General features: G+C 42.9%; 2 protein-coding genes across 5 annotated transcripts in view; one reads left to right on the top strand and one right to left on the bottom strand.

The window, feature by feature from the left end:
• Positions 1-20,588, top strand: part of LOC135219355 (NAD kinase 2, mitochondrial-like) — a gene marked incomplete at its 3' end in the record, with an annotated part of 495,179 nt that extends 474,591 nt beyond the window's left edge. For all 4 annotated transcript variants that reach the window (XM_064256045.1, XM_064256044.1, XM_064256047.1 and 1 more), the window contains 1 exon segment: positions 20,483-20,588. In XM_064256045.1, coding sequence (XP_064112115.1) covers positions 20,483-20,588 — 106 coding nt within the window.
• Positions 1-24,107, bottom strand: part of LOC135219358 (WD repeat, SAM and U-box domain-containing protein 1-like) — a gene marked incomplete at its 3' end in the record, with an annotated part of 295,720 nt that overhangs the window by 219,247 nt on the left and 52,366 nt on the right.

Below are 24,107 nucleotides of genomic sequence, written 5' to 3'. Positions count from 1 at the left end.
CATGGAGCCCACCTATCCTGTGGGTCCTCATTTTTAGCCAAAAATTGATGATCTGGTAAGAGTAGTAATTCCTGAAAGGGAGGAACTCAATATGTTCTGGTCCCTAGAGAGAGCCGACAGTTCAGAAATTCTGGCTCCTGAGGCTAGACTTATTAGGAATAACGTTTTTCCTTTAGGAGCGTTATATAATCACATGATTCGCTGATCAGTGTCAGAAGCTAGTTTAAGGACATCATTTAAGAACCCGGAGACCGTTCTGGGTCTCTCTGTTGGTCTAAGTCTAGCACAAGCCCTTGGGATAGATGAAAAATAAAATACGAATCTGTCAGATCAATGTTCCTAAACCAAATTGGAGATTTTCTTAAGTGCCGATTTGGTTGTAGTAATCGTACTTGCTGCTAGACCTTTTTCGAACAAGGTTATAAAAAAGGTTATTGCCAGATTTGTGGTCATGGTTTGTGCATTTGAGTCCCTTAAAAATACAGCTAGTTTCTTTTCTGCTGAGTCATATTGACACAGGGTTGATTCTCGTTTATCAGATTCTAGAAACCGGATGTTCTGAGGATCAATGTTGGCATCTTTCTGTGCTGCAAACTTCATGAAGTCCATAAAGTTAGGGCTTTCTGAATTTCTGAGGAAGCGGACACAGTCCGCGTTTGAACCAACTGCGTCAGTATGGGATTGGGAATCCGTTGGGGCTGGAGTCCCAATTCCACAAGTAGAGGGAACCAATTGCTCTTGGGCCAGTTGGGGGCCACTAGTGTAATGTGACCTTTGAAAGTCCTGAGTTTGTTCAGGACTTTCAGAAGTAGATTCACTGGAGGGAGGAGATAAATTGTCTTTCAGATATTCCATCTATAGCCATAGCGTCCGTGGCGTAAGCCAGAGGGTCCAGGTTGGGAGCCACATAATAAGGAAGTTTGTGGTTTGACTCCGTGGCGAAAAGATCCACTTGCAGCCCGGGCACCTGTTGACAGATCCATTTGAATGACTCCCTGTCCAGAGTCCACTCCGATTCCAGCGGGGTGGATCTTGACAGGGCGTCCGCCACCACATTTCTCACTCCCGCTAGGTGGGTGGCTGAAAGGTGCCATTTGTTCTTGTCTGCTAGGGCAAATATGGCTATCATCACATGGTTCACATGGCTCGATTTGGAGCCACCCCTGTTTATGCAGTGAACCACCACTGCATTGTCTAATACCAGCTTGATATGGATTTTCTTGGCTGGTAGAAGCCTTTTCAGGGTTTAGAACACTGCCATCGCTTCCAGTACATTGATATGTAGCGGCGGAATGACATTGACCAGGTTCCCTGTACTTTCTTGTATTGAGAGTACCCGCCCCAGCCGCTTAATGAGGCGTCCATGTGAATCACTAGAGCTGGCGGGGGAAACTGTAAGGGTATTGTCTTTGACAGACTCTTGATTTCTGTCCAGGGGCGGAGTCTTTTGCGTAAGATCGCCAGGATGGGGGAAATTTTGTCCCGGGATCTTCGATCTCTTTTGAGCGCCAAACCTGGTTTATATCCTTTAGTTTGGCTTTCAGTAGAACGTCCGTCACTGATGCAAACTGGAGTGATCCTAGGTATTCTCTCCTGGTTCCTCCGGGATGTCTGTTTGTTCTTGAGAAATTGTCTTGTGGCCTTGGCTATTTCTCTTCTTTTCACCGGCGGAATTGATAGAGTATGAGAGTCTAAATCCCACTGGATTCCTAGCCACTGGAAGTGTGACTCCGGAGTCAGCCGGGACTTTGACCGTTGCCGTGCGGCATTCTTCGACATCTGTGGCCCATATGAGCCAATCGTCCAGATAGGCTACTAACATTATTCCCTGAGTCCTTAATTCCTGGACCCACTGTTTTCCGCTAATTTTGTAAATATTCTAGGCGTTTATGTTGAGCCCGAATGGGATTACTTTGAAGGAATAAGCCTTCTTTCCTAGTCTGAAGCCTAGGAATGGGCAGAAGTGTCTTGCTATCGGGATATGATAGTAGGCATCTGTAAGATCTATAGAGGTGGTGACGGCCCCACGGGGAAGTAAGGTCCGCACCTGCGAAACGGTCAGCATTCGGAACTTGTCGCAGTGAATGAATGAGTTCAGATGGGACAAGTCTAGAATTATTCTTAGTTTGTTCGAGTCTTTCTTTGGCACGCTGAACAAGCGCCCTTGAAACTTTAAGTTGTTCCGATACGTAATACAAACCATCGGTCCTTTAACAGTAGGAAGTAGCTAGCGGCAGCTGGAACGGTCGTAAGCTTCGAACAAGGGGAGAACGGTAGTTAACTGCTTGTCCGACAGTCGCGCGCCGCGTGACTGGGAGGTAAACAAATCACTTTTGCTTTCGGCCGCGGGTGTGAAGGACGTGTTCGTCATCGCTCTCTGCCCGCTTCATCGTCGTATGCTTTGTTTATATTGTGTTTTCTACTAATGGTTTGTTTGACTTGAAAATGAAACTGTAAGTACACTGTTTTCATTTTCATTACTTAATTATGAACCAACATGGAGTTATCGCCGTAGATGCGGCGATTTCCTCTCTTTTTCATGAATTGAACCCTTGAATTATGTCTCGGTGCCGAGGGCGGGCGCGCTCGCGCCGAGTCATGTATTTTGGGCGAAAGTGTGTAATTGAAAAATGTAAGTACTCTTTTCATTATATTTTTGCCCTGTGCGTTCGTTACCGAGAGTGTGATTGCGCTCGGCACGAGCCTTTTAATTTTGTATAATAGAATGCAATGAAAGTGGATTCGCAATTGCAATATTCTTTTCATTTTCATTTATTTATTTGCATGAAATTTAATTTGGATCAATTTTCGTTCTTACCCGGGAATTGATCCTTACGATTTTTTATGTGAAAATGAAATCGCAAGTGCAGTATTCTGTTTCATTTTCATATATATTTTATGATAGCATCATATATTGGATCAAGTTTCCGTTCTTACCCGGGAATTGATCTTTTTCCCTTTAAGTTCTATGAAGTGAATCGCAAGGGCAGTATTCTGTTTCATTTTCATATTACTTTTCACTGCTGTGCGGGGGTAGGGGAAGCGAAGGTCTGCCAGGAAGTCGTCGGAAAGCTCTCCCGCGACTCCCTTGGTTCCGATTCTTCGTCTTCCTTCCTGCCCCCCGCTCAGCTTCTTCGTTGTATTTTGTATTTGGGGTCTTCCTTGCGTTCGGGGTGGGGCATGTCTTCCCCCCGTGCGTGAGGGAACCCCTCTTACTAATCTATCTATGTTACCGCAGGTGCTACATCCGTGGGAGACGACCTTGGACAGGTATGACCACCGCGGGGGAGGCAGGGCGTGCCTAGCATCCACGGGCTGCTGCAGCGTCTAGCGAGGTCTGGGGCGGTCTCCACTACTAACACGGCCGCTTATGCTGCTCCCCCCCCTCCTTGTCTACACTCCCCATGCTGTGTCGATGACGCCGTCTGCCGCTACTAGGGCCGCAGCCGTACCGAGGTGGGGTTGCCGCCGCTGCCTGTTTTCTTCGTGTTGCCTGCCCCAGACTTCCGCTGTTCCAGCAGCTCGCCCTGGACCGGCCGCCAGGACCCAGGTTCCGCTGGCTGCCGATGATTCTACGAGGCGATCGCTGGGCCTGCCGTACCTGCCGCTGATGTGATTCCCGCTGTTGGCTTGGCTGTCCCTTCTGGGTCTACCGCTGCCGCTGTTCCTGCCGCTCCTGAGCTGGTTGCTGTTCCTGTCGCTCCTGGTTCCTGTGCCTGTCCATGCTGGTCCTGCCCACGGTGTGTCGTCCCCAGTCCCAGGTCCTTCCGGACAGGTGCAGTCGGGCCGTGTTGCTTCGGCAATAGCCCCGGCTCCGGCCTGGATGGAGGACCTGACGACTGTCCTGCGTGAGCTGACGAGGAAGAGGAGAAGAGGAAGCTGTCATCTTCGTCTTCATCGTCTGCTGCTGCCTCTTCCCCTTCGACTTCTAAGGCCCATAAGCCGAAGAAGAAGAAGGCTGCCTTCCCCCCTAAGAAGTCTCCTTCGGGAACTTCTAAGGGCCCCCCGGGGTGGGACGGCGGCCTTCTGCTGGTCCTCCTGCTCCTTCGGGAGCGGGGCCCGTCTCCCCTTCCGTAAGGAAGAGATAGACGGGGACCAGAGGAGTATCGGTTAGCTCTGGTACTTCCTCGCCTGGTGCTAGCGGCGATGCCGCTACGCCAGGTTCCGGCTCGGTCTCTCGTTCGCGAGAGATCCTGAGTGTACGTTCTCCCTCGGGAGACCGTGCAGCCAAGTTTCGGCGCCAGAGTTCGCTCGGCGCCAAGACGCGGCACGGAGCAGAAGGCTGGTGAGAGACGCTCAGGTGACTCTTGCCAGGCCAGCGGCCGCTCTTGCAGCGACCAGCTGGTAACCCGGGTTTTCCCCCCTAAGAAGGCTCCTTCGGGACCTTCTAAGGGCCCGTCTCGCTCCGGCGATTCGGGGAGCTCTTCTGCTGGTCCTCCTGCTCCCTCGGGAACAGGGCCCATCTTTTCTTCTACCAAGGAGAAGAAGACGGGGACCAGAGGAGTACCAGCTTCGGCTGGCACTTCCTCGCCTGGTTTTAGCGGTTATGCCGCTAAACCAGGATCCGCCTCGGCTTCTCGTTAGCGAGAAGTACCGAGTGGACGGTCTCCCGCGGGAGACCGTCCAGCCAAAGTCTTGACACTCGAGCTCGCTCGCCGCCAAGACCGAAGCGCGGAGCAGAAGACTGGCGAGTGTCGTGCAGACGACTCCCTCGCTAGGCCAGTGGACGCTTTCGCAGCGACCAGCTGGCTGCTCGGGTTGACGTGACGGTCGCTGACCAGCCACGGGTTGAGGCGAGGAAGGGGTCCCCCCGCGGTCGTCGGTACCAGCCACGGCTGGTACCAGCGGCTCGACGCGCCGAGAGGACGCTCGCCGGTCTCACCGCGACAACGAGCCTAGCAGGTCACCTGACGCCGCTCCCATCGGGACCGGGCGGAGACGGTAACCAGCAACAGCTCGCCTGACGCTAGAGATCAGCGTCGACGTTCTCAGCCGAGCCTCTCGCCCCAGGCAGAGCGGCAAGGCTAGGCCTGCTGCTCGATCGCCACTGCGGGTGGACGATCAGCAGCAGCCCTCCAAGCACTCTGGTCCTGCCAGCAAGCTAGGGCTAGGGGGAAGCGTCAGGTCTGCCTCTCCTGTACCTTCAACCTCCTCGGGCTACACCGGGAGGAGCGAGGTACCTATGAGTGATCGCGAGAGGTGCGCCGCTCGCGATCCCGCTATGACGCCGTATGGACCAGGCACGGTTCTAGGACCGACCAGGACATACGCGCAAGTAGCTGGAGGCGACCGTCAGGGGTCTGCCGCTGTTCCTCCTTCTGAAGGAGGAGTATCTCGGGATCTGTTCTTGTTGGAGGGACTGGACGGTCCTACTCCGCAAGACACGGTTACTCCCGAGATACAGAGGAATTTGCAGAAGTCATTAAGCTGATTCGTCAGCATAATGACCTTGCGGAAGGATTGCCGCTCCCACCAGCAGAGCCCACGTCTCTGCTCGAGTCGTTTTGGGGCCCGAGAGGGAACCCAAACCGACGGTGGGTCTGCCGCGATCGGAACTTGCCGATTCTGTCTCGAACCAGAGTCTCTCGTCTCCGGACAAGAAGGCTCTCTCAGTTCTGGCCGGTCGATCAAAGCTACTTCCACCTCCTCTACTGCGCAGCGGCGTTTTCTACGTGTCTTCAGACACCGTATTTGAATACTCCTTCGGTCCTCCTGAGAGGTTTCGACCTCGACGAGGACTGGAATGAGTCGGAGGACGGTATCGGCTCTCTCCTGTCAGGTGTCGATCAGCCCCACCCAGACGACGTTCACAGTGGCGGCAGACCCTTACCTACAGTGAGAGTTCGTAACCCTCCGCGGGAAAACGTTTTCTCCTGACGATACGTTTTCCCAGACTCTCCTACTCTTCTCCAACTGCTAGTTCCACTGGGAAGGCGAGCGAGTATCCAATTCCTCCCCCATTCCCTCTCTCCTTACGGTTACGAGGGAAAGGGGAGGGATCCTACAGAGATTTCTCTGTAGGATCCCACGTTCGGGACTGCGCTACCGGGGGGACCTTCGGGTCCTACCTGACGTAAGCCCCGGTCGTTGAGGAGGAATCCTGCCCCATTCTCGATTTCTACGGGAATCGAGAGGACCACCAGCCGATATCGTTTGACGAATTCGGTGGGGGTTTCGCAGACTGCTTAGAATTCTACGGAATTTCTAACGCATTCAGTGTTCGAGTTTTACGATCTCCAAACACTTACGCAAGACGAGAATCCCCGATATACACGATAATCGGGAACCTCGCCTATGCTGAATTCCTGGAATTTCTAGCATTGGGAAGAAGACTGCTGCTGAAGAAACTATCTCACAGTAGGCGACCAACCTGGACTAGAGAAGATCGGACGGGAATATCCAGTTTGGCTTGAACTATCGTCTTAGTATTCTGTTCACCATTGAAGCTTTCCTTCGAGGAAGACTTCTCCTTCACTCTCTTTGATAGAGATCGAAGGTGGTCGATCTCCAATCCTTATTTTGTTTTCTTGAAGGAAAGAATTTAGGATGGAGATCGTTGTTCAGAATCCTACAAATATACTACGTATATTAACCTCGCGACATGATTCTACTAAGCAGTTGAATTGTCCGAGGGGTAGGTAGCATATCCTAGTTAATCTACGGATTGCGACTTAATAAGAGAAGTATTCTAATTGAACTGCAACTCGGGGTTGCCTGCAACCTCCCAGGAGTTTTCAGTTTCAATTTTATATACTTATGGTTTTGTCACGACAACACCATTTCAACTTTTATATTTACCGAAATTCGTTTCGCCTAAATATAATTGCTCGAGCATATCTTTTATGCTCGGTAGTTCTAGCCGAACGCATTCCTTCGTGGAATAATGGATTACCTGGCAACTCAGGATGACGAGTCAGCGAGAGCTCAGGCTCAACTACTGCGTATTGAACTGCCTGATAGCAGCTCAGTATCAGCTGGGCCTCCGATATGCACGGTCATGTATGTCTCTCTCTGCCCTGCTTTGATTGACTACCGAACCGTATCTCTGCCCAACAATCATGGACTTAGGTCTCTGATTAACGGGGATTCTCGCAATAATGAAGGACCATCTACTGCTGTGACGCTAGATTCCATCGCCTTCGACATTGCGAGAATTTTCAACAGAGATATCTCTTGGACTCTTTCATCTTTCTGTTTACCGCACGGTAACAGAAGTCTGTACAAGTCTCCCGCTGCATCGCACTGCGATAATGCGAATGATTTTGCAGACATCTGAGTTTGTCTTCAAAATATCTCGTATTCGTAGGTGTACAATTGTTCATTGTTCAACCCGAATTACGAGATGTGTCAGAAGACATCGCCTACTCTCCGACCTGACAGCTCTACTTCCAATGTTCAGCCCATGAGAAGCAGTTCTTCAGGCGGCTTTCCCCTGTGTTTTCATTACTGAAGAACGCCCCGATTTCATTGCAACTACGACTTCTCACCGGACAGCAATGAAATAGCGGTTAGCGTTTTCAGTCATTTGTAAGCACAGGTTATGAATCTTGAGAATCCTTCTCTCGATTCATCTGTGAAGACGTAGGTTGCATTCAATATCTACCTTCGTCTTCAACGGTACATAGTGTTGTTTCTCCTTAGCTGAAATTCAACAACCATGAGATGTTTTACCTTCAGGGACCTCGGTCTCTAGAAGGCAATTGACTTTCGCCTGTTGGGCACATGCCTTAAGAGAATCATCACCTCGCTGTCCGGCATTGGTGACAAACAAATACATTATTTGTTTGGTCTCTCGGCATAACCCTTTAAAGGCGAAGGTCACGTGACTTACTCGGATGCTTTGACAACTTGCCTCCTACCGAACGCAGTCAGTCGGTCAGCTGTCAGAGCGCCCGAGTCAATTACGAACTACGCTGTTGACTTAGTTCGGTTGTTACAAAGCAACCATTACTTCGTTTTAATAGCTTGTCACAGTACCCATACCATTGACACCCACCATGGAGTGTCGGTGTCCTATCACTACCGAGAACTTCGCTGCATGGGGATAGGAGGATGCGAGAGACTTCGTGGCAAACGGACAGACCAGTATGGGTACTGGACATCACCGAAGTAGAGAAGAGGGATAGGTCATGCGACTTATTTCCTTCTTTTCCTCTGAGGAACTGCATGACTTCTCCTGCGAAGTCAAGCATCCAGGGGATGGGGATCCGTGACGCTCGATTTCGTACCGAACTTCGTAGCGGAGACTCAGAACCCTTCGGTCCCTGACGATTGGTTCGAGTCGTTCACAATCCCCTCCCTAATGGACTTCACCGCCTTCGATGCGAAGGAGATGCTGCCTTGTCCGCAAGAACTTCTCCTTGGCGCAGGTAACTGAAGGCAGGGGTCTGGTCCAACCAGACCACATGCCCTTCCTTCTACCTTCGGGATATTGCCCACAGGTCCTTGGATCTTTTTCCTTGGGACCCGTGGTGGCTGCTCAACACGTTGTGTAGCGAACCTACTCTTCGCAGCTGAACAGCATCGAGTCCTGGTGTGACCATAAGAATGGATGAGTGAATGAGAGTGTGACTGGCTCCTCTTCCCATCTTTTTTGTCCCCTCTCCACCTGTGGTTAGAGGGACACGGTCGTCACCCTGCTGGATAAGGACAAGATGCAGGTAGCGACTCCAACAGAGCCCCATCCTATCCCTTTCACTAGGGATAGGAGCGAATCATATCCACCACTTCCTCCAACAAGGGGGAGGAAGTGGATGCCAGCTTGAGACAACCCATACTTTATGTTGCCTCTTGCAAACAGGAACAAGTTCTTGCTTGCTGGTATGAAGAGATACGCTTTGCCTCTCTCTTAGTACTCGGCCAGAGTCTGACCATTGATCCTGCGGTGCACACCCGATCAATCGGACAGAGGCTTGGATCCCTCCCTCGCTCTTACGACCAGGGAGCATTCCAGGGATGGACGAACACCAGTCTGTTCATCAAAAGACTCAGATTCCTCCCACCAAGAAGTGAGTCTTCCTATTGTTAAAGGACCGATGGTTTGTATTACGTATCGGACAAATGACAATTTGTCGAAAATTGCATTTTTCCTAACTATACAAAACCTGAGGTCCTTTACATATAGTCCCTCCTCATGCCACCCCTCACTCTGCGTATTTTGCATGGGCCAAAAGCAAAAGTGATTTGTTTGCCGCGCGACTGTCGGACAAGCAGTTAACTACCGTTCTCCCCCTTGTTCGAAGCTTACGACCCGTTCCAGCTGCCGCTAGCTACTTCCCTATTGTTAAAGGACCTCAGGTTTGTATAGTTAGGAAAATGCAATTTTCGACAAATTGTCATTTTCTGACTCGTGACACTACCCTTTCTGAAGAAGTTCTTGGGTGGTACTCTACCAATTCGCTGTCGGTTTTTGGTTAAAGGCATTGGATGGAGGAGGACCTTGAAGCCAACTCCAACCCAGACCCTTGGTCACAATACTCTGTGCCCAGTTACTGAACCCCCACTGATGTCGGTAGAGGTACAGCCTCCCTCCTACCTGGAAATTCTCACTGGCTGGCAGATGGTCGGTCCACCACGTGCTCCCCGGAAGCCTTTGCCTCGGTTGGAGACTCTTCCGCCGCCTCTGTGACGGGAGGGTCCTCTGGCACGGCTGCCTTGAAACGTTTGAGTCTCAAAGGTTGCATTATAGGCCGGAGAGACAGCAAAGGAGGTTGAAGCCTGCGCCTGTTGTGATGGCTGGGTCAATAGCACAAACTGCTGTTGCGGATGTGCTTTTGATGTCGATGGTTGCGGTACTTGGGAGCACGGAACCGCCTGCACCAAAGTCTGCTGTTGGGGGCTTGGAAGGGCTGGAACTTCTCTGCCTCTTTTTTTTTCCCTTTTCCCTTTTGGATTCATTCCGGTGGACTTGGGTTTCCTTTTGGGAATGAGTCCCCAACGAATCTCTAGGCTTTGGTTTACCCTTGAAGCTTCTGCCAGAACCCCGTTCACGACGTTGGCGGGGAAGAGGTCCGTTCCCCATATGGAGGAAGCAATGAGCTTATTAGGTTCGTGGCGGATTGTAGCCTCCACCAGAACGTGCTTCCTGCAATTCCGCCGAGCTATGATAAAATCATACAAGTCACACTGCATTGTATGCAGTAGTGACTTGGTAATGATCTTGAACAATGGCTCCTCTCCATAGATGAGGGACGCCATTTCGGTCATAATCAGGGAATTGAGGGACCTACCGAGCCTCATCCTAGCGTCATACTCCGCTTGGATCAGGCTGTCTGGCAGTCTAGGAAGTCGCTCGCTGACCAGCGTGTTACCGCAGTCCGGCTTGAGCTTACCTACTGAGAAGGTGGCAGGGGTGTCAACCAGCAATCAGTGGATCCGGGGACCAGAGGGATTAAGGGAGGTTAAATCCGTCTCCCGGAGCTGAGGCATGGGTTCATCCTTCATGGCTGCCTGAATTGTCAGGTCAGCCACTTTGGATGTACATGGCATCAGGGTTGCCTTGTTTACTGCAAAAATAGTAAACGGGCTCCTGTACGCTGTCACCCTTGTGTTGGTGCACTGCCATTCTTCCAAGCTCCGGAGCCAAGCCTGTTGAGCTTGATCCCGGGGGAAGATTACGGTTTCTTTGGGGACCTTGTCCTCCCTCCTCTTGGCCACCTCCGTTAGTCGGGCGTAGCCCATGAAGGGGAACTGGAGCCCCGGGGGATGGAACTCGAAGTCTTCCAACCTTCGAGTTCCGCAACCCTCAATAGTCAGCATACCCTCCGAGTACGGGGCGTATGCTGCTAACCTCCATGGGTTGTTACTCTTGAATGGAGGTAGATTTGATGAGTCCGGCATTGGCAAGAGCTGAGTCGCCTGTCCGGACTGGGCTAGTCCAGTTGCCACTGTATCCCGGAGACCCGCCATCAGGTTCTCCTGGGTTACCATCCTTTCCGATAAGGATTGGATGGTCTGTCCCGATGCCTCCAGCGTGGTAGACAGTTGGGAAAACATTTCTTGGAACTTGGTCTGGACCAAGTTCCCCATCATGTTTCCCACTTGTTGCATGATGGTGGCTGAAAAGGCATCCGGGTCGAAGGTCAGAAGGCTGAGCCTTCGCCTTTAGAACCTTGGCTCTTGACCCCTTCAGCAGGGGAGTAACCTTAGCCTTGTCTGCCCCGGGGTTGTGAGCCGATGGCTTAGTGACTTGGCTGGTTCCATACCTCTTGGGCAAGGACTTTTGCATGGACTTTAAGTCCACTGGGTTTTTAACCTTAGGGATCACCGAAGTAGACTTCGGTCTGACCGACTGAGGTCTCTTGGCGAACCCCTGGAACGAAGTGGTAGAGGAGAAAGAAGAAGAAGGAGTTGGGCTCAAGAGCAATCTTTGAGCCCCTACTGCACCTGCCTCACTAACATTCTTACCGTTGCCCATGTCGTCAATAGCCATGGGCTCGCGGTCCAAGACGAGGGCTGCTACTTCTCCTGAGACATCCTCTTCCAGACCTTCCTCCGGTAAGGGCAATGTCGCAGCTTGGATCCCAGCTATGATGTGAGCAGCTACCGTGTGATCTACCGCTGATGCCTTCTTGGCCCCGGGGTAGATGAGGTCCAGCCATATCTTGGGATAGCATGTAAGGTTGTGCCTTCTTGGCATTGCGGCCAACCCTCCTACCCAGACCTTCAGGGTAGCCAAGGCAGTGTCCCTAACCGCTTGGATGGTCTGTAAAAAAGAGGTATATTAACCCTTTACTGCCGACTGGATGTATTTTTACGTCGACATTTTTTTGTCTCCCGAGTGCCGACTGGACATATTTTACGTCGACTTACAAAAGTTTTTTTTGCATTTTCGCGAAAATAACTTATAGGCCTACCAGCCTAAAACTTTTGAATCACGCACCTTGGGGGATGCAGGGAGTTCACGATCAGGGTGTTGTTTTGGGTTTACAATCGTTACGCAGGGCGCTCAAGCGCGAATTTCTTTCTTGCCGCACTAAAAAGTATCTGTGACACATCTCGGAAATTATTTCATCACTTTGACATAATTTCTGTACCATTTTAAATTAGCCGTTACATGGAGTATTATATATGAAAATGTGCGAATTTTTATGTAGAATACAACAAAAAAATACTCATGATTGTAGCTTTTATCAGTTTTGAGATATTTTTCATATAAATAACGATAAGTGCCAAAATTTCAACCTTCGGTCAAATTTGACTCTACCAAAATGGTCGAAAAAAGCAATTGTAAGCTAAAACTGTTATATTTTAGTAATATTCAATCATTTACCTTAATTTTGCAACTAATTGGAAGTCTCTAGCACAATATTTCGATTTATGGTGAATTTATGAAAAAACCTTTTCCTTACGTCCGCGCGGTAACTCTTCCGAAAAAAATCATACATGCGATTGTGGTAATGTTTGCACCATTTTAAATTAGCCGTTACATAAAGTTTTATATATGAAAATGTGCGCAATTTCATGCGCAATACAACTAAAAACAACCCATGGTTGTAGCTTTTATCAATTTGAAATATTTTCATATAAACTAAACGTTCAATGCAAAAATTTCAACTTTCGGTCAACTTTGACTCTACCGAAATGGTCGAAAAACGCAATTGTAAGCTAAAAAGTTTATATTCTAGTAATATTCAAACATTTACCTTCATTTTGCAACAAATTGGAAGTCCCTAGCACAATATTTCGATTTATGGTGAATTTATGAAAAAAATAACATTTTCTTTACGTCCGCGCAGTAACTCTTCCGAAAAAATCATACGTGTGATTGTGGTAATGTTTGCACCATTTTAAATTAGCTGTTACATAAAGTTTTTATATATGAAAATGTGCACAATTTCATGTAGAATACAACTAAAAATAATTGAAGGTTGTAGCTTTTCTCATTTTTGAAATATTTGCATATAAATCATGATAAATAGAAAAAAACCACGTTCGGTCAACTTTTGACTCTACTGAAATGGTCGAAAAAACGCAATTGTAAGCTAAAACCCTTACAGTCTGTAATATTGAGTCATTTATCTTCATCTTGAAACAAATTCGAAGTCTCTAGCACAATATTTAGATTTATGGTGAATTTAAAAAAAAAAATTTTCCTTCCCTCCACGAGCGGATTCTCCGCCACAAATCTCCGAAATGCATACGTCCCATTCTCGGAATATTTGCTCCGTTTCATATTAGGCATTTCATAGAGATTTATATATGAAAATGTGTGCAATTTCATGTAGAATAAAACAAAAAATATTTAATTGAAGGTTGTAGCTTTTCTTATTTCCGAAATAATTGCATATAAAAAAAATATATAAAAAAATTTGACATTCGGTCAACTTTAACTCGTCAGATATGGTCGAAAACTGCATTTGTAAGCTAATACTCTTACAGTATAGTAATATTCAATCATTTGTCTTCATTTTGCAAGAAATTGGACGTCTCTAGGACAATATTTAGATTTATGGTGAATTTTTGAAAAAAATATTTGTTTACTTCCGTGCGTTACGAATTCATGCATTATTTTGTGATAATATTTTCTCCGTGTTGCTTTTATCGTTTTACAATGTGTTATATACCAAAATTATTGCAATTTAGTGTACATTACAACAAAAAAAAGTTACTTGTTACCTTTAACCGTTTTGCGCACAGCGCGATTTGAATACAATTATATATGAAAATTTTGTTTTTGCGCTATCATATATCGCATTATTTATATATGATAATGATAATAATTTTTTCATTTCTGATGTTGCATACTAAACTTCAGCCAATAAAAAAAAAAGGAGCCAAAATGAACTCTTAATCTTGAAAACTAAGCGCGCTGTGATTTTTTGAAAAAAATATTTTTTCCGCTTCCGCGCTCACTCTGAAACACCTCCGGCACACGGGAGACATTTTTTTTTTTACCGCTTCGGCGTTTAAGGGTTAATACTTAAAAACTAGAGATTAATCCTAGTCTAGTATAATTTTGCACGCTATAATCAAGTTGATTCTCATCGTATCATTATACACAGTCCGGCGTGCTACATACCGATTCGGAGTCCGGGGTTGCATGCAGTGTGCTATTGCCGCCGGAGTAACTCCGGTGACAGCACGTATATTGTACAAAAACATGCGACCTAGTTCTCGCCAGCTCCGGCGTCCCGTCTATACCTCTAGCAATTTCCGAAATAGACAATGGGGGGACGGGTTATGAAACTCAATGGACTCCAGCGCATGCCGGAAACATAAAATCTGACAGATTTAGGAGGTTTCAAACCGTTCCCATTGCGTCGGGATGAAGGATCGAATCCGCGGAAGCAGAAAATTTTTTTTTTTTCAAAAAATCACAGCGCGCTTAGTTTTCAAGATTAAGAGTTCATTTTTGGCTCCTTTTTTTGTCATTGCCTGAAGTTTAGTATGCAACCATCAGAAATGAAAAAAATTATCATTATTATATATAAATAATGCGATATATGATAGCGCAAAAACGAAATTTCATATATAATTGTATTCAAATCGCGCTATGCGCAAAACGGTTAATTTTTTTTTGTTGTAATGTACACTAAATTGCAATATTTTTGGTATATAAAACATTGTAAAACGATAAAAGCAACATAGAGAAAATATTATCACAAAATAATGCATGAATTCGTAACGTGCGGATGTAAACAAATATTTTTTTCAAAAATTCACCATAAATCTAAATATTGTCCTAGAGACTTCCAATTTTTTTCAAAATGAAGACAAATGATTGAATATTACTATACTGTAAGAGTATTAGCTTACAATTGCATTTTTCTACCATATCTGACGAGTTAAAGTTGACCGAATGTAGAATTTTTTTTATATATATATGCAATTATTTTGGAAATTAGAAAAGCTACAACCTTCAAATATTTTTCGTTTTATTCTACATTAAATTGCGCACATTTTCATATATAGAACTCTATGAAATCCCTAATATGAAACGGAGCAAATATTCCGAGAATGGGACGTACGCATTTCGGAGATTTGTGGCGGAGAATCTGCGCGCGGAGGGAAGGAAAGTTTTTTTTTTTAAATTCACCATAATCTAAATATTGTGCTAGAGACTTCAAATTTGTTTCAAGATGAAGATAAAATGACTCAATATTACTAGACTGAAGAGTTTTGCGTTACAATTGCGTTTTTCGACCATTTCGGTAGAGTCAAAGTTGACCGAACGGGGTTTTTTTTCTATTTATCGTGATTTATATGCAAATATTTCAAAAATGAGAAAAGCTACAACCTTCAATTATTTTTGGTTGTATTTTACATGAAGTTGCGCACATTTTCATATATAAAACTTTATGTAACGGCTAATTTAAAATGGTGCAAACATTACCACAATCACACGTATGATTTTTTCGGAAGAGTTACTGCGCGGACGTAAAGAAAATGTTATTTTTTTCATAAATGCACCATAGATCGAAATATTGTGCTAGAGACTTCCAATTTGTTGCAAAAGGAAGGTAAATGATGGAATATTACTAGAATATAAGATTTTTAGCTTACAATTGCGTTTTTCGACCATTTCGGTAGAGTCAAAGTTGACCGAAGGTTGAAAATTTGTCACTTATCATTTTTTATGTGAAAATATTTCAAAACTGATAAAAGCTACAACCATGGGTTGTTTTTAGTTATATTGTGCATGAAATTGAGCACATTTCCATATATAAAACTTTATCTAACGGCTAATTTTAAAATGATGCAAACATTACCACAATCGCATGTATGATTTTTTTCGGAAGAGTTACCGCGCGGACGTAAGGAAAAGGTTTTTTCATAAATTCACCATAAATCGAAATATTGTGCTAGAGACTTCCAATTTGTTGCAAAATGAAGGTAAATGATTGAATATTACTAAAATATAAGAGTTTTAGCTTACAATTGGGTTTTTCGACCATTTCGTTAGAGTCAAAGTTGACCGTAGGTTGAAATTTTGGCACTTATCGTTATTTATATGGAAATATCTCAAAACTGATAAAAGCTACAATCATGAGTATTTTTTAGTTGTATTTTACATATGTGCACATTTTCATATATAATACTCCATGGTAACGTTAATTTTAAAATGGTACAAAAATTATGTCAAGTGACAAAATAATTCCGAGATGTGTCACCGATACTTTTTAGTGAGGCAAGAAAGAAATTCGCGCTTGCGCGCCTGCGTAACGATTGTAAACAAAACAACACCTTGATCCGTGAACTCTCAGCATCCCCCAAGGCGCGTGATTCAAGAGTTTTCGGCTGGTAGGCCTATAAGTATTCTTCCGCAAATTTTTAAAAAAACTTTTGTATGTCGACATAAAATACGTCCACTCGGCGTTTAAGGGTTAAATACACGGTGGAGTTGATAAGTCCGCCGTCGTAAATAACTGATTAATAGTAAGATAATACCTTACACAATACAATGATGGATGCTATATTATGTGTAATAAAACATGCATGCAGCATAAAGGATCCCAAGGTTAGGCCGAAGCCTTTCCACATGTCTAATTACGCCTAGCTATCCCGATAGCGGGCCCGGCTTCAAAAGGACAGAACAGGGGATAGGACTGTTTATATATAGCAAACCTTGAAGCCAGAGTCCCGAGTCCGCCGGAGCGGGGTGGGAAAGGGTGGGCGCAAAAGACAGAGAAAGGGATACATAGCCTAGTGGAACGAGGCTCACCCCACGCCCAGCTAGCCTGGTGGCCAACCAAGGCTCGGCCGAGTGGGGCTCCCCCCTCCCCATCTCCACTAGAGAGAGGCATGGTACGCTGGGCCTGCCCACCGATAGTCCTCCCCTTACATCCTCCCCTTTAGGAAACTCGGATTGGCTACCTGAGGTAGCGTGAGCGAGTCCTCACTCCACCGAGGTGGGTGAGGGGGGGGGAAGCGGGGAGGGGTTGGTTAGCAGGGTGGCTCGTACGCGATCGACTGGAGAACTCCTCAGCCGTGTGAACAGTCACGCAGTGTGAAGGACCAGTCAATCGAAAGTAGGCCTATAGGCCAACTGAATGCCGTATACACTGAACATAGTAAACACATAACACAAACATCCTGTCTTAACACGGGGGAGGAGAAAGAGAAATACATATGGAGCGAAAGAGAAAAAAAGGTGTCCTCTTGAGAAGCTGGCCTAACTTCGCAAATCGAATCGATCTGGACTCGTTAGCCTGGCAACTCAGAGCGGCTTAGCCTAGATGCTGTATCAAGTTATTTACTCGAGGGGCAAGGCGGCCAGGGTGGCTCAAGGACGATCCTAGGCTACGAATGGACCAGGGTCCTTCCGTAGAAGACAAGAGAGTCTTACCATGAATAATAGCATATGATACAAACTTGACTAGAATATATTGATGCTATGCCAACCTCAAGATGTAAAATAAGGCTAACTGAGTAGGCTACGTCCCGACAGCATGCGTTTCGGTCAGTAGGCTATACCCCGTAATTGGACTGATCATTAAAAACGTCAGCAAATAAAATGCATTTGTACAATACATATAAATAGAGTACTGCTAGATGATGTGATCGACTCAATTCGTATAGGAGACCAATTGGAGTACGATATGAGCGTAACTTTACACAGGTAGCGAGCCACGAAATGGCAGCGCGGGATCGGTAACGCTCGGGCTGCCGCTCTCGCATATAACCTATTTTAACACAGTTTATCCTGCCAATCGCTACATCAAAATAATATCAAACATTAGTTGCAGTACTTAACTTGGATGCAGAAGCTAACTGACGTTCCATGATGAGAAAATAAGGTAATCCAACGAATTCACAATTCACAAGACAAAAACGCGTGCTCGCGAAGTCGTGCTATCGAAAGGAAATGGTGAACAAAGGCGCTAGTGGTAGTAGTAGCGGGTAGTGGGGACCTAGAACGGCTCCTCTGTAGACGAGGGATATTGAGGAAGGAAGAGACTAAATGGCAAGGGACCTCTGGTAGTGGTTTCACTCGCCCCAGATACCATACCGACACCTTGAATAAAGGTGAGCGAGCCAGTATACTCTGGCACTACCATATAGTTTTTTCTCTGGTATTTTTGTAGTCATAACTTATACCTTAGAAATGAGTGCTTAAGGAACTATTTCACGGAGCGACACAGGCTGAGCCCAGAAAAACTTTTATTACTACTTGGAAAAGGAATATATCTTAGTTTTGCTTAGTGAAAAAACTAATGTACTGTATACCTATCTAGAACTTTATTCTTTTTTACAAAATCTCGGGCAAAGTCTACAATTGTTCTGGGGTTAATATTCTTTAAGTAAGAATATTAACCCTCTTACGCTGAAGGGGTATATAAAATTGTCTCCCGTATGCCGGGGGTTCTCGGAAGCGGAAAAAATATTTTTTTCAAAAATCACAGCGAGCTTAGTTTTCAAGATTAAGAGTTCATTTTTGGCTCCTTTTTTCATTGCCTGAAGTTTAGTATGCAACCATCAGAAATGAAAAAATATTATTATTATATATAAATAATGCAATATATGATAGCGCAAAAACAAAATTTCATATATAATTATATTCAAATTGCGCTGTGAGAGAAAATGGTTTAAGCTAACGAGTTAATTTTTTTGTTGTATTGTACACTAAATTGCGATCATTTTTGGTATATAACACATTGTAAAACGATCAAAGCAACACAGAGAAAATATATCACAAATGATACATGAATTCTTAACGCGCGGACGTAAAAAAATGTTTTTTTTTCAAAAATTCACCATAAATCTAAATATTGTTCTAGAGACTTCCAATTTGTTTCAAAATGAAGACAAATGATTGAATATTACTATACTGTAAGAGTTTTAGCTTACAATTGCAGTTTTCGACCATTTTGGACGAGTTAAATTTGACAGAATTTTGAAATTTTTATATATATTTTTTTTATATGCAAATATTTCGAAAATGAGAAAAGCTACAACCTTCAATTATATTTTATTGTATTCTACATGAAATTGCGCACATTTTTATATATAAAACTCTATGAAACGCCTAATGTGAAACGGAGCAAATATTACGAGAATGCGACGTACGCATTTCGGAGATTTGTGGCGGAGAATCGGCTCGAGGAGGGAAGGAAAGTTTTTTTTTTAAATTCACCAAAAATGTAAATATTGTGCTAGAGACGTTGATTTTGTTTCAAAATGAAGATAAATGACTAAATATTACTAGACTGTAAGAGTTTTAGCTTACAATTGCGTTTTTCGACCATTTCAGTAGAGTCAAAATTGACCAAACGTGGTTTTTTCTATTTATTGTGATTTATATGCAAATATTTTGAAAATGAGAAAAGCCACAACCTTCAATTATATATTGTTGTATTCTACATGAAATTGCACACATTTTCATATATAAAAACTTTATGTAACGGCTAATTTAAAATGGTGTAAACATTACGACAATCGCGCGAACAATTTCTGATTTTTTTCCGAAGAGTTACCGCTGCGCGGACGTAAGGAAAATTTTTTTTTTTTCATAAATTCACCATAAATCGAAATATTGTGCTAGAGACTTCCAATTTGTTGCAAAATGAAGGTAAATGATTGAATATTACTAGAATATAAGAGTTTTAGCTTACAATTGCGTTTTTCGACCATTTTGGTAGAGAGAAATGACCGAAGGTTGAAATTTTGGCACTTATCGTTATTTATATGAAAATATTTCACAACTGATAAAAGCTAAAGCCATGGGTTGTTGTTAGTTGCATTGTGCATGATATTGCGCACATTTCCATATATAAAACTTTATGTAACGGCTAATTTAAAATGGTGCAAACATTACGACAATCGCACGAAAAAATTTATCGGAAGAGTTACCGCGCTGACGTAAGGAAAAAGATTTTTCATAAATTCACCATAAATCGAAATATTGTGCTAGAGACTTCCAATTTGTTGCAAAATGAAGGTAAATGTTTGAATATTACTAGAATATAAGAGTTTTAGCTTAACAATTGCGTTTTTCGACCATTTTGGTAGAGTCAAAGTTGACCGAAGGTTGAAATTTTGGCACTTGTCGTTATTTATATGAAAATATTTCAAAACTGATAAAAGCTACAATTATGAGTATTTTTTGTTGTATTCTACATGAAATTGCGCATATTTCCATATATAATACTCCATGTAACGGCTAATTTAAAATGGTGCAAAAATTATGTCAAAGTGACAAAATAATTTCTGAGATATGTCACTGATACTTTTTAGTGTGATGAGAAAGAAATTCGCGCTTGCGCGCCTGCGTAATGGTTGTAAACAAAACAATGCTTTGATCCGTGAGCTCCCAGCATCCCCCAAGGCGCGTGATTCAAAAGTTTTTGCCTGGTAGGCCTATAAGTATTTTTCCGCAAATTTAAAAAAAAAAAACTTTTTTTATCGACGTACCATACGTCCAATCAGCACCCGACAGACAATTTATGTCAACGTTTAATACGTCCAATCGGCGTAAGAGGGTTAATTTGTCTTTACAATATTTCACTTTATTTTTATTCATGTTTATGATTGTTCTTTTCAGGTGTTTATTGGAGAATGTGTTTCTGCCCGTGTTTCTTATTTGGAATTGAGTTTTGATGGGAGTAAAGGAATAAAACAAAAATGTTCGGGGCTCATTGCCAGCACAGGTAGGGTTCTGAATTGTCTTGTTATCTAGAGAGTGAACAACTTACATAATTCTATATTGCCTAATTTTGATGCTAGGATTATAAATAACAATTATTAAAGTTTTAGTCCAGTGCAGTGTTGTTCCTTTGGGTTGTAGACTATATTATGATTGTTACTGTATATAATACGTATTTATTTCATCATAAACTCATTAGTACTGTACTTTATCACAATCCTTTTTTGAGCTATTGGTTCTCTAATTCTTTGTGTGTATGCTGAATGGTAGCTGCTTTCAGACAATCCCAGACCTTTGGAATTGTTCTGAATTACCTCTGCATTACATCCAGTTTGATTACTTTGTTTTCATTATATTTCTCCCTTTGCTGTTGATATGTAACACTTATCATGCTGTAAAGCTTTTCGGTAAACCACTGCTTCGTTTTGTCCCCAACAATAGCAGTTTACTAAGTTGGAGGTATAGTTCCAGAACTTTGTTAACTTCATTACTGCCTAGCTCATTTGCATGATGGTTTCAAGTTATTAGTGATCATTTCTTCAAATTCACATAGGTATTCACTTTGCATTTTATTCTTCATCTCTGTTTAGTGTAATTAATTTCTTTTTTAGTCTTTAATGATAAGTTCTCACTTGTTTTTCTGGTAATTACCTGTGGCAAGGTTTAACAAGTTCTTAGTGTCTCATGTCTCCCCTATTTATACAAAAGATAATAAGGTTGCAGTTTTTATGGAAGATTTTACATGATTTATTTTTTGTTTTTTCTTTATATATAATTTCATAATAAGAATTGCCTGTAGTATATTCTCATGCTGATGGAATCTTGCACTGTAAGGATGAGTTTGAATACTGCTAGCAAGGTTAATGTTTCTTTGGGATCGAGTGTTTGATTCCATATTCTAATGAATTTTTTTTGTCAGCCAATCTTGGTAATGATGGTGATGGAATGCCCAAATACCTGTTGGCTTCTCTTGCTCCACTGTCTTCACCCCCTCATTTTGGGACCACCTTGACGTGGTGAAGGGGGGCTCTCGAACCTCAGGAATTTCTTCCTAGGTTCGAACTCAAGAGTCCCATATAACATTCTATATTTTTGTGTTAATATCTGTGGATTTTTCCACTTTTGTCAAAATTTTTCATTAATAAATAAGAAAACATATCATAACTTGGATTGAAGTTAAAAACTGAAGCTAAAATAGTGGGGACTGTGGTAGATCCATCATCTACCCGACAATGTTCGAACTTGGTAAAGTTTATGTACCCCTGGGCCCCTTGATGGACAAAATTCGGCATAGTTGAAGACCATTGGAAGCTTATCCCTGAATCTCCCTCAGTCAGTTCAAGATAATAATGCAGCTAAGGAACATCCAGTTCCAAATGAATTATATGATCCAAAATACCTGTCAGGGCCCATAGAAATTTTACAAAAAAGTAAAAACCAATCAGAAGATTCAAACATTATAACAATGGAACCATATGTTACAGAGAAAGGAAACAAATCTGATACACTGATAACCCACATCAGGCAAGGTCCAAAAAGAAATAGAAATTATCCTCTTAGTGCAACACTGGTGCACTTTGATCATCTTTTTGGACCAGATAACTGGTCAAGATTTTTAGTACTTAAACCTGAAAATAAAATATCAACAGCAATACTAGTAAAATCAGCAATCAATTTATGGAATTTAACACCAATTCCTCCCAAGAATGGAATATAAAATAAAATTATTCAATGGAATATAAATGGCCTCTTAACCTGAATACGTCTGGGTGAATTACAAAGAACCCTATGAGACCACAACCCAATATGTATATATGCCTACAATACATAGGATCTAACCCCAGAAACATTCGACAGAGCAAAATTGCTTGTTATTCACCAACTGATGGTGGAAAACTAGGCACAGCAATATAAGTACGTTCATAATATTATCACCTATGAACTTTTAAACATACCATCACTATCATATCAGATAACAGCTGTCAAATTATGTATGCTGGACAAAAATATGATCACAATTTGTAACTTATACAACCGACCAAATTTTAGCACGAATTTCAGTGATCTACCAGCATTTAATTAATAATCTACATGAACTCCTACTTTATAGTAGGAGATTTTAACGCTCATAGTCCCCTTTGGGATAACAGTCACCTTGCTGACGCATCAGGAACAACCACAGAGAAATACGTATTGGAGCATGACCTATGCTGCCTAAATGAAAGTGATGTGCCAACTTACTTCTCCAATACCCACTTAACCTTTTCTTCAGTAGATATCTCTCTGTGCTCAGTCGACTTAGCTGAAAGACTTGAGTGGAATGTCCTGGATGACTCATATACCAGTGACCACTTCCCCATATTCCTTAATTATTTAAATAATAATTTAATATTGCCACCTGTAATATATGATATCCAAAAAGCAGATTGGGACATTTACAATCTACATACCAGAAATACACCACCATTTCTACATAACCAAAACCACAATACAATATGTGAATTCTTCATAGATTTCATGATAAATGCTGCTGATAAAATCATACCTAAAACAAGGCTACACCCAAATAAATCCAACCTTAGCAACTTAAGCAAAATCTTAGCAGACTTAAGGCACGGCTCAAAGCCCTCGACAAATTGCCCAACCATACAAATATACTAAACAAGATAGTGGTCATCATCATAACAATCTATTATATTAAACCCTTATATAACAAATATAATGCCAAATTTTGAAAACTTGTAATATCTGAGAAAATATCATGGAAAAATTATGTATCAAGCTTGTCAACAAATACATCTATGAAAGATAATTGGCAAAAAATAAGGAAAATTAATGGAAAATATATGACACCCAAGAAGCGCAATAAACCAAAATGGGAAACTATATCATGACCCATATGAAATCTCGAATATAATAGGGAAACACTTTGAAAACATAAGTGCCTACTCCAATCTAAATGAACATTTTAAAATATAAGAACACAGGGGAAAAATACTATACTCAATTTTGAAACTATTGAAGATCTAGAACATAATTATGTATTTGATATGGATGAATTAAACAATGCTCTAGATTCATGTCATCCATTGGCCCCAGGCCATGATAAAATATAATTTGAAATGATACAAAGACAAGCCCCCATTGCCAAGTCATATTTACTAAAATTCTATTACACCATCTGGATGAAACACATTTTTCCAGACAAATGGAAACATGCTATCATTATCCCAATAAACAAACCTGGGAAAGACTAAAGTAATCCATCCAGTTATAGACCTATATCTTTGACAAGCTATCTATGGAAAATACTAGGAAAAATGGTTAATTCATGACTAACGTATGTCATAACTAAAAATTCAATAACACCAACACAATCCGGATCAATAGCTGGTCGATCAACCCTTGAACCACTAACCTGTCTAGAAGATCATATCAAAAAAGGATTTGACCAGAAAAAAATTAACTGTGGCAATATTTTTTTGACATAGAAAAAGCATATGATACAACTTGGAGACACAAT

Source organism: Macrobrachium nipponense, chromosome 1, assembly GCF_015104395.2.
Source record: "Macrobrachium nipponense isolate FS-2020 chromosome 1, ASM1510439v2, whole genome shotgun sequence".
In the NCBI taxonomy this organism is placed as follows: domain Eukaryota; kingdom Metazoa; phylum Arthropoda; class Malacostraca; order Decapoda; family Palaemonidae; genus Macrobrachium; species Macrobrachium nipponense.
The sequence above is the reverse complement of the archived record's forward strand: the minus strand, read 5'-3'. Positions and strand labels throughout refer to the sequence as shown.